Source organism: Frieseomelitta varia, unplaced genomic scaffold, assembly GCF_011392965.1.
Source record: "Frieseomelitta varia isolate USP_RPSP 00005682 unplaced genomic scaffold, Fvar_1.2 scaffold_522, whole genome shotgun sequence".
Taxonomy (NCBI): Eukaryota; Metazoa; Arthropoda; class Insecta; order Hymenoptera; family Apidae; genus Frieseomelitta; species Frieseomelitta varia.
Window position 1 is genome coordinate 640,069 of NW_025110282.1, and position 12,595 is coordinate 652,663.

Below are 12,595 nucleotides of genomic sequence, written 5' to 3' on the forward strand. Positions count from 1 at the left end.
CGAAAGTTATGCGAGAGGGGTGGTAAATAGCATCGAGCCGATTTCAATTTTTGTTCGACGACAATTTGTTGCCGAAAATTTGTTGGTAGCCTGACAAATATTTGCGGAGTTTTATTTTGCAACTATTCGTGAAAGTAGTGTTTGTCTCGTTTCCCTCTCAATCTGCAAACTTAAAGTTCGTAATAAAGTTAAAGCGGAAGAAGTGAAATCGATTCAAAGAATCGCCAGTACATTTGTTTCACTCGTTTTTGATTAACGATTTGAAGTTGAAGTATTTCATCAAATTATGCTATAAACAAAATGTCACAGATTCGATTTGTTTAAACCAAATTGAAATAAATCTTTGTATGTAAATGTAGATGTAAATTTCGATGTGTTTATAGTTGTATCTAAATTTATACGCATAAACCACAATTTCAAAATTTATAAGCATCTGTTGTAAAATATTTATGGGTATAATTGTTAGAACCAGTCTGGTATTTGTTTCTCGTCGCTTTTCTTTTTTTATCTATTCTTTTTCTTTCTATATGTGTGTGCAGATGTATGAAATTTTTGTTACTATAGCATTTGGTATTAATTGTTATATTTCTTGATAAAAATCTTGTAGGAGTAGATTTTATTACTCGACAAAATTTTCCAGAAAATAATTTTCTTCCTTCGACAAATATCAATAAAATGTCAGTAAAAACCAGTACGCTGCAGATTTTTATATTTTCTTCTTTTTATGGAAAATTTGAAAATATAAAAATTCATGGAATACACACAATATGCAAAAATATATCTATTGTACGTGATATAATAGATAAAAGCTATTCATTATAGATAAAAGCTATACATTCTTTTTTTTATGATATTCGTAAAAAAGTAAATTTGCAAAAATATTCACTGTCAGAAACTGTCAGAAAAACTGAGAACCTTTTGATGACACGCAAATCGTATTATTAAACTAGTGGATTTTTATGCAAACTCACATTTTTAAAAATTTTTAATAAAATGTTATAGAAAGCGCAGTACTTTAAAAATTTGTTATGTCTCTTTCATACGACACACATTGTGACAATTTTTACATTTTCTACAAATGCACTGTATTATTATGTTCGCGGAAATACTTGTTATTATCATAATAGAAATATTATAAATGCAAAGCTTGTTATTACGTAATGATAACATAACGAATGCAGAAAATAATATAATACAATAATATTGTAATAATGATGTTAATATAATAAATTAATGGAATTTGTATAAATTCTACAGTCGAACTATTACAAGGATCAAACATTACTATACAATTTGACGTTTAACACGAGAAAATAGAATGTAATACATAAATACATAAATACTTCGTTATTATTATTAATGTATTTTTGAAAATATAAATTTGCATATAAATATCCATTGTCTAGCTTATCAGAAAGACTAGAAACTTCTCAATCAATTCAATATTTGATGCTTTGAGCCGCAGAGAAATCTTTCTTCTGTCAGCAAAATTTTTTTATTATTATTTAAATGTAGAAATGAAATTTGTAATTAAGAACCTTCCAATTGTCGTACTTTTATATTTGATGATGAACTCCGTTAAAAATGAACGACAAAAATATCAATCAAATTATTTGTGCAAATCTCATTACGAGATCGATAAATTTCATAATGCGATGAAATAAAATTTCAACTGATGTTGTGAAAGTGATAACATAAAAGATTTTAAACGGTGTGGATTTCGAAAGATTTTGAAAAATCGATCGAGGGAACATCCGGCGATTGATTACAAAGCACTTACGAGAACATTCAATTGCATTAAACGCCGAGCGTATTAACAACACTTTGGATAACGGGTATCGTGATTTTATCGCGAATAAACATTGCCACGATAAATCATGGTAAAAACAGTAATAAAAACAGACTACCACATGTCATTACACTTTGACGCATACGCATACCGGAAACAATGGAGTCATGCCGTGAGTTGCCAGGCCTCGTTTACGCTCCCTGTTCATGTTACATATATACGCGCAACTATGCAACCTGCAATTCGAACCAGCAGAATAGGCTGTCCGGTATAACAGAATGCGTTTCGCCGGCAAACACAAAGTGCGAGAGAAAACGTTTGTCGAGATCGCGTCATCCGCGATCCAATATCTCCATTTCCCTCGACATTGACGACAGAAACATTCAGGTTTTACGTCAAGGAATACAAATGGCGATTGATTTTTCACGCGAGATACTAATCCACGGCGCGAACGGCGGTAAAATCTGCCGTTCTGCCGATTCGAATGCCTGGCGAGGCAAAAAACGAAAATCTCGGATCAGTGTATATATATTTCAATGCCGTTAACTTCGACTGAGGAATCGACCGTGAAATTTTTGAAAAACAAATTTGTTTTAACGATGAAATTGAGAAATTCATGATTAAGGTCGAAGGACGAAGAAGTCGAAAATGATAGTGATTCTTCGTAATATAATAGGTTTCAAGTAAATAAACTAATTTAGCAGAAAGTTTATTATCTTTCTTGATAAAAAATGTATTATATTCTTATTTATATATATATAAATTATTATTTATTATATTATTATATATATTATATTATTTATTATACAATTATTATATATATATTCTTATTTGTAGTAGGTTATCATTTTTGCATTTATTCAATTTGCATCGATTATTATTTTATTTTACAATATATTTTTCACATTATGATTTAATATAAATTCGGTTGTATTGATTAATAGATTAATAAAAACTTATTATAATAAAAATTATATTATATTTATTATATTTATTATAATAAAAACGATTTTTTTCTTCAAAAATCTCGTAAGTAATGAAACAAAAAAAGAAAAATGAAGCAACGTGACATATTCGATATTATATTTTTTAGCCTTTTCAGATTTAAAATATTCGATATATTTCTAATACATAATATTATATGAATAAATATTTAATATAATACGTTAAACAATAATATATAATAATATAATTTATAATTACACTTATAATTAATATATAATGTATATTACACTTATAACATTTGTAACTTTATAATTTATGACATTACAATTATAACTTATAATTATATTTTGTTGTTTGATCAAATGCAAAATTATAAAACTAGTTAGCCCAAGAGAATTGTGGATTATTTTGCTCATTTGAAAAAGTCTGAACAGTTAAATTTTAGTTTCGTGCAGCCACTGCTGGCTCGAATAAATATCGATTTATTGCGTAAATGTATGTACTATTCGTGAAAGCTCGCCAAAGGGAAAACTGTCGTGGTTCGCGAATGTTTGCACAGAACTTGGAAGAATGTTGCCCGTGCCACTTGTTTTCGACTTTTCAGCAGGCTTGTTTCCCACTTACTGGCGTTCAAACAAGGATACGATCCACGTATTTGCCTCTTTCACTTTTCTTTTCAAGGGGATTTATTACGTAGCTTGCGCACTTTCATTCTTCGACGGTGTAAAACATTTTAGCCAACAACTGTGAAGATGCCATAAAACATACTCGATGAAAATCGTTTAGAAAATGTTACTTTCATCTTTTGTAATTTTGTACCTGAAGTACTTTCGTAATTTTAATTTCTATTAGTTTCATATAGTTTTATAGTTCTTTTATTTATTTCTTTTTATAGTAGTTTTAATAGTTCTAGTAGTTTTCTAGTATTTCTTTTTATAGTAGTTTTAATAGTCTCTGGTTAATACATTGCTATGTTCAATATTAACTAAAAATGTACAGTTTTTTATTTATTAATTTAAATGTTAATATATCATATTATATATATATATAATATTTAGTAAAATAATTCTATATTATCGATATAAATATACTGTATTAAATAAGTGTGTACTATACGAAATTTTACATTACATTAAGGAAATCGTAATTAAAACAGAATAAATCCTCGAGTTGTCTACAGAAGTAAATCTTCTTCTTTCATCTTGCTTCTAAAATTGTCGTACACAAATCAAAATCGTAGTTCTGAACTTCCAACCTTTTTCTTCGTCCCAACTTGAACTGGCTAACCGAAAATAAAGAACGAAGGGGAGAAATCATTTTTTGAGCAATCTTTGTGTTCAAACCTTTTTGCACCGGTAAAAGTAAAAAAGAAAGAGAAAAAAAAATCTTACTGGTAACAAGCTCTCGGAACGCTCGAGTCCCTTTAAAAGAGCTTTCCAAGCTTTTAGAACGCGCGAACGAGGGCTCCGATCGGAGGAAAAGAAGCTCGAAACCGTCGATCGATTAGCGAGCAAGCTTTCGTTTAAGATAATTGAGTGAATAAGTTTCCAGTCGCTCCCCATCTGATCGTTCGGCTTGCTTTTTCTTTTTTTTCCTCTTTCATTTCTTCTGCGGATCACGTACGACCAATCACGTTTCATTCCACGCTTTCCAGTTTCACTTTTCGTTTGCTCTCTTTCGCGCGACACGTTCTTTTTCTTTTCCCTTCGCCCCCCCCCCCCCTTTTTTTTCTCGTCTCGTCCTATCGCGCTCGATTTATGATTCGCTTCCAGGAGATTCGATTCGATCCACGTCGCGCATGTGCCTTCTGCTTTAAATTATTTAAGACCTACGTTTTATTTCCTTGGAACCCTCAATGGTACACGTTTGTGAATAGGTGAATACGTTTTCAAATGAGATTACGGACATTCTATTCTATCGTTTCTATCTTAATTGTACGTGTGAAATAGTTACTTGATGTACGTAGGTAGATCGTATTATGTATCGGGTTAGTGCGCGTCAAATTTCGTTTCATGTAATCGTACTTTAATTGCACGTGATTTCTTTGGGTCAAGGGTCATAAGGTTTAATACTAGTCGATACGACGGATTTCTTTTCTTACAATTGGCGAAGAAATTCAGATGTTTCTGTAGTCAGATTAGTATTGATTTTATTTATATAGTATTGATATTGTAGTATTATAGTATTGAGATATTATAGATTTATATAGCATTGATATTATAGTATTGAAATTATATATTTACATTGATATTATAGTATTATAATATTATAGTATTATAGTATTGAGATATTATAAATTTATATAGCATTGATATTATAGTATTATAGTATTGAGATATTATAAATTTATATAGCATTGATATCATAATATTATAGTATTGAGATATAGATTTATATAGATATTATAGTATTATAGTATTGATTTTTATTCAAAAAATATAGATCTATTTATTTCAATTGTAATGATTTATAATTTAGAATGTTTTTGTATTAAAAAACTAGATAATTCTAATAAATCTAGTAAATCTAATAAATTTAGTAAATGTAATAAATCTGCTAAATCTAATAAATTTAGTTAATCAAAGTGATTTTCATATTATTCGATATATGATATTATTTTTTTAATGGCTATTTTGTTTCGGTATCCCAGATTTGTAAAAATGGTCAATTTTAGAGTTCAGGAGGACTTGAAACTTCACAACTTATGAATTACAAAAATTAAATTCCTTTTATTTTAATATAGTTGAAATTAACGATAGAAGACAATTTATCGAGCTATTATTGGCGTCTTAAAATTAAGCTTTATAAAACGATATAATATTATGTATTTGTATTATATAAAATAATTAACTCGTAGAAAAAATTGTAGAAAATATGCAGTTTATATCGTAAAATCGTAACTAAATTGGAACAGAAACTCACGAAGTTTATGGATACAATTAAAACGTGTTCATATCATAAAGCATTATTGTTGTTATTATCAGAATAAATGTTATTCTGTACGTATGGAAATTGTATATACACAAATTTTCGATTTATTTATATGCTCGTCTGAACAACTGTAAGGTACACTGTCAATATTTTAGAATCGATCTAATTTTACCTAACAGATTAATTCCATAAAACGCACCTACTACTTCTTTTCTTTTAAATATTTGAAATTTATCAAATATACACAGGCTTCTGTGACTGGCTCTGTATAATTCTTTTATTTATACCATGAAGTTTGTTAATCATTTTACTGAAATATTCCTTTCTTCTCCTTTCGGTTTTCTGTTACATCCCACTGCTTCTTTTATTAGGTGTTTATTATTATTTCTATTTCCGTTTTGAATGGAGGTCGCTTTGATTTACGTTATTCATTTACATTTAAAAATAGCAGCTCTCTCGTTCTTTATGTAAAGTTCTCTGCTTACCGGTCTGAAACGTGGTATTTATTTCGTCCCCTTCTCTCTTTCTTCTATACCTAATATATATAATAACCTATATAATATATATAAAAACCTAATATATATAATACATATATAATAATACATCATACTATCTCTACTTAAAAATTTCTCTATTTCTCTACTTAAATGTTTCTCTATTTCTCTATTTCTCTACTTAAATGTTTCTCTATTTCTCTACTTAAATGCTTCTCTATTTCTCTACTTAAATGTTTCTCTATTTCTCTATTTCTCTACTTAAAAGTTTCTACTGTACGTTACACGGACTTGAGCGTTATTTAAACAATATAAAAATGGTGAATTGAATTATTTATTATCCCACTTAGTTAGATGTTATTTGAAGATTTATTTTTTCACAAAGGCGATCTCTAAATCTAAAAAACTATCTCAGTATTTAGCTATCAAACAAAATTACTTCTTACTTCATTTCACTATTTTGTATTTGACTAAATTTTTTTATTGCTTAAATTATTTGTTATTTTATTTGAATAATTGAATTAATTTAAGGATGAATGTATTTGGAAATTTATTCAAATTTCACGCTAAATGAAGATGCTTTATTTATTTATTTAAAGTCGTTATTTATTTAAAGACTTTAGTGATTTACAAAAGACATTAATATTTGTTCAACAATCTTTATAATTTTTTCATACGTACGTATATTACAATATTTCAAGTTACTACACCTTACAATTAGTTACGTAGCTTGCCTGCGCTAGATTCATTAATAGAATTAAATTCATTAATATTAAAAATATTCAAGAAAAACTATTCCTAAAATGGTATTTTAGATAGTACTTCTAGTACTAGTAATAGTATAATATTTCTAATAGTAATAGTATTTCTAAAATATTAGTATTTTAAAATAAAATATTAGATTGATCGAAATAATTATCCATTATTTCAAATTGTTAGTTCACAAGTTATTCCACGATATAAAATGTGTCCAAGCTGACATTTGTGAGTTTATGTATTTAGTTTCAAATTTTTCATCCTTGAACAGATAATTTTCGTAAGAAATATTAATTACAATATCAATATATGTTAAATGATTCTTATATTCTTTATAATTTACTTCGGAAGTTTCGTATTACAGGCTCCCGTTTCTGATCCGTTGAAAGCTTTTTTTTTTTAACTTACTTTCTCTACTTCATACTATTAAAGGGAAAAGTAAATTTAAAAGCGAAATTAGATTTTATGCCCCGGTTCATCATCTGCTAATAATTGGTAATTTTATGCGACGTGCGTTTTATTATGACCTGCAAATGTGTTGTGTCAAATTCGCAGAGTCCATTTTGTTATATTCTAAAGTAAACCAAGATACAAATTATATTTTGACGACGTTCCGCGATGATTTAATACCTTGTAAAAAGCTTGCTCTTGTTAGAGAAAGATATAAACCTGGATACCGCATTCAGAAATAGTTATAAAATAGTGAAATACGACAGAGTATTTTCAAATGAAGCAATAGCTAAATGGCCTGTTACGGTTCACATCGAGTGTCAAGGTATCATATTAATCGTATATTTCTTCTACAGGAATGTGACATTTGTTTCCTATCACATTTATGGAAATCTTTCATTTAATAGCAAACTGTATTTTGCTATAAAAGTCTATCTGACTTAATTATTTTCATTTCTTTCTACGTAGCTTAAACAGTCACTTGTGAAATTTCACATTTACTAAAACAGAAGACAAAGGGCATTGAACCTTTTATGGATTAATTTGTTAATTAATTTGTTGGTCAAAATTGGATCATTTATAAAATGCTGATAATGTTCTTTACATTTATTCAAAAGAATATATAAATAAATCGTTGTCTTACCTATAGATATATAATAAATAGATATATATAATAACAATATAAGAAACATTTTCATTTTTTCAGAATGCTAGCTAATAATGAACAAGCCAGTATCCGTAAAGTGCTTAAAATTCATGTGTCTTTTTTAAATATTTAAAATTTGCGCATGTGCAGTTGCTCACGAAAATATTCGAACGAAGTATTGCATAACTAAAACATTTTAAAATTCCATTCATATCGTAGCGAGATTTAATTATTATTATTATTAATCAGCCAAGTTTAAAACAAATCTAAAAATACATGTAGCTGTTAAATGATACTTTGTACAGATCAAAAGGTTATTAAAACGGTGGTGATCAATAAGCTTCAATATTCATGCATCGTTGGACATTTCAGATCGTAGTTATAATTTAATTCATAATAATTAAATTTGATAAATTTTTTAATTCAGTTTAATTAAAATTTGAATGATCGTACATATTTAACTCTTAACTGCTATTATTGAACATATTGGAGACCATAATAACATGGAATTTTAAATTATTTATTTTCGGGGTATTTAATATAATTTTACTTGATTTATAACATTTAATAGTAATTTAATTTAATCCTTAACATTCATTACATATTGTAAAATTTGAAGATTGGCTATTCATTATATACTAATTTCTTTTATTAAATGTATATTTGTAACGAATATCTTATAACTTTTATGTACAATATTTTCAAATTAGTTACAAAGTTTGTCAGTATAATCACAGTAATCATCTAATTTTATGTTTAAGGTGTCAATTGTTTTATAGTGAATGTTCGAATACTTTCATGTGCAACGTTTCTGACTTTTTATTTATAACTATATATTACTGTATACAACTGTACATACAATGACGTATTATATTGTATATGTATTGTATTAATATTGTACTAATACATGATAACTCATTAATAAATTATATATACAGTATATATAATAATATATTATTTAATATATTATTTTAGTATATTAAAATTTTTTATATTTATATATTATTTTAATATATTATTATTATTATTATTATTATTATGTATTAATATATTATTTTAATATATTAATACATAATTATTATTATACATATCGTATTAATACATAATAATATATGATATATTACTGCATAAACAATATATAAAATAATATACAGTTATATACAATAATTATATACAACTAATATGCACAATACAATATACGATCAACTACTATTGAACATTGGAGACCATACAACAGTATAGAGACAACCAAGTATATTAAATTTTATAAATATAAAAATAACTTCATTTCTCTAGATGTACGAGTGTTAAGCGTACAGAGACTTTCGTGATTGACTGTATATTAAGTTTTACAACTTAAAACTAACTTCGTTTCTTTCTCGACAGGTGGTTGCTCCGCGTTTGGACACTCCTGCTTCGGTGGCCACGGTAAAAGGTTCGATCCACATGCACGGGGAAACGTGCTCCAAGAGAATCAAGTGGACACGGTTACCAGCGACAAACACGAAGAAATGGAAGCACTGCGTTTGCCCAACGAGTTCGTCATTCCGGAGAAAAAGTTCGAGGGTCAAGAGGAGACACCTTTTACTCAGACACGTAGACAGGATTCCACGAGATTCGACCCTTTCATGCTATCCTTCATCGTTCGACAATGGGTATACAAATATTTGATTTCATGGAAAATGAAAAAAGAAAAAAAACGAATGAATAGAGGTGTCCGTTACATCAGGCGAGCTCGCCCGATGAGAAATGAACTTTATCGAGGCCCGAACGCGTGATGGAATTACGATTACTTAATGGCCAAATGAAATCGCTTGAACATTCGCTTTATCCAATGTTAGACGAAATCAATCTCTGGGATAAAGTTGCACTGCTTCAAAGAAATAACTTTCTTCATAATTTCATTTTTCCTGAGATTTCAAGATTATTGGCATTTTTTAAAATAGAAATTTATATTCTTCATGTTTTTTCATTTTCATTAACAACTAAGACTTATTAAGAGGCTTATACAATAACAATAAAAAAAAAAAAAAGAAAAAGACAGGAATCCACAGGATAGAAAAACGGAAATATTTCATTTTCAATAATACAGATTATAATATCTTCCTACAAATTCACACATACCTAATATTCATCATATGGCCACTTGCAAGGAGATGTTTCGCGCGAGTTCCATTATCTTGAAAGCTGACTATGGTTGTAAAAGAAACAACATAATTTTGTTCAACAAGTATTTTTTTTAACTAACGCAACTTCTCTCGTGCAATAATAAATGTAATTTTATTTAACTCGTTTGTTCAATACATTAGAGTGTCTTAATCTGTTATTGACTATCCGTTGAAATGATTAATAATAACAGAAATAGAATCATTAATAACTGTGGCATTGCAAGCACCGTCGAGGCGCGGAAATCTTCGTTAAAGATTCAACGTTTCATCTCGAGGTCTCCTCTTGCAAAACTATACACCTATACTTCCACCTATCAGCAACTTAAGTATTTCAAGTTCTATCGTTATACAAGGCCTCATTAAAAAGTTCTTCGACACTTTCTTTTGTAACTAGCACGCCGGCCCGTACCGGTCTTGTATGCTAATTAGATTTGGGATTAGATCAAGGTATCAAGCGCTTACCTAGACCTCATTGTTATTTCCGTTCGCAGCAATTATTTTTCTTCTTTTAATTTTAAAAGCTCTTCGTCCGAACGAAGTTAGCGAATATGAATAACAAATTTAACACGATTGATCATTACACGTTTCGCCACTGTGAGTTGGAATATTTAATTTTTATGAAATATTATACTGCAATGGAAGCGTGTGTTTCATTTTATAATTTTATTCACTTATTTATAACATTATTATTTTATAATTTCACTTACTTACTTATAATATTATTTACATTATTTAATCCTCAAATAACAAGTATCGTCAAGTGACAGATGACTGTGGCAATTTATTTTTAAATCACTAAATCACTAAAATTAGAGTGGCTTTTTTTTTAATTAAATTTTTAGTTTTGTTCTGTTTTGCGTTGTACATTTTTGTTTTGTGATAGAAATTAGAAGTAAAATTGAATAAAATTGAAAATTCTAGAATTGAATTGCTACGGTTCCCAGTAGAATCTAATAATCTCGAACAAATGTGAAAATTCCTTTTGTCGACGAGAGATATTCATCTTATTTTCACAATTCCGGAAATATCTATAACAATATGTATTTATTATTATAATTATTAATATATGTTTATAATAATAATGATATATAAATATGTAATAGAATCTACAAGCAAATGACGATCGGTTACCGAAAAAATTGAAAAATATACTGAAACGAAGTACGCGAAAGATTTCACGATATCAATTAATAACGTAATACAATAAGCAATTCCGTAATACATTCTACTACAGTAAAACCCTCATTATCCGAAAATCTATTACTCTACAACGCGTTGATAACGTATTTCCTTCATTGTTTAATATGCAATTGGCATTATAATTACCGTTAATAATTTTACATAATAACATAATCTACAACACGTAATGCCAATGTCCTATTGAAATAATAACGAGTGAATAACAAAATATCCAAATTAGAACTGACTACCACGTTATTTATTTGTGTATTACATAAATCAAGCAAAAGGATAAACTCATTAGAAAGTAAATTGCTAGACCGGTGTTACAAAAGAGTCGTTCATTCGTTTTTGCCCTTTAAGTGAAACTCAAGTAGTCGATTAGGCTAACGATACGATTAATAATTGCAGTTGACGTCGCATCATCGCCTTCATCAGCCGGACGTGGAGCTTAATAACAAATAAACGGAGAAGCGTTTCTGTTTCACGTTGAATTCGAAACGAAGAATTTGAAGAATATTAGAACACAAAAATATGTGAAATCGACGAATAAAGATATTTTCATGAAGTACCTCGGTCGTTGTTTTATTAGAATTTTTATAATTCTTTGTTACGTTACTCTCAGACTCTGTAGGGGCAATTCTATTTAATAGCGTAGCATGTATATTTCAGTTTCCTTTTGTGTCGAAGTAAAGTAATAAATAGAAACTATTGTACTTGATTATTTCTGTGTAGTTATGTATTCGCGGATCTTTGTTTCAACGATGAAGCAAGTACAATTGTTAATGCTGTATCTGAATTGTATGTAAGCATAAAGTAGAACGAATAAAATGTTATTCCTTAAAATACTTGTTTACCTTATTTTAACGAATTTTAATACGATGTGAAATATAATATGCTATTTCATGTAACACTTAAGTAGACTTTCAATTTCAGTTCAATAGTCGTTGCTGTTCCAATGAGTTTAATAGTTTCATGTTTAGTTTAATATTTGTTATATAAATTCATCAAACAAATAATCTATTATTTAAATTCGTTTAGAATAATTAAGCGACGTAATATTTAAACTTAGATGCGACTATAACACAGGTCCATATTAAAATTATGTTAACATTCGGTCCATATCAAAATTATGTTAACATAGGTCCACATTAAAATTATGTTAACATTCGATGATACTATGTAATTTAGAGTTTACATGTTTTATATTTTGAAAATTTTATTTTGTTCACTTGTT

The 12,595-nt window shown here is 28.2% G+C and overlaps 1 protein-coding gene across 2 annotated transcripts in view; it reads left to right on the forward strand.

The window, feature by feature from the left end:
- Window positions 1-12,204, forward strand: part of LOC122533368 — a 37,538-nt gene extending 25,334 nt beyond the window's left edge. For both annotated transcript variants that reach the window (XM_043663003.1, XM_043663002.1), the window contains 2 exons: window positions 9,398-9,666; window positions 11,770-12,204. In XM_043663003.1, the coding sequence (XP_043518938.1) occupies window positions 9,398-9,666; window positions 11,770-11,823 (323 nt within the window). In that variant the 3' untranslated portion in view covers window positions 11,824-12,204. The remainder of the gene's footprint in view (window positions 1-9,397; window positions 9,667-11,769) is intronic.
- The last annotated feature ends 391 nt before the right edge of the window (window positions 12,205-12,595 follow it).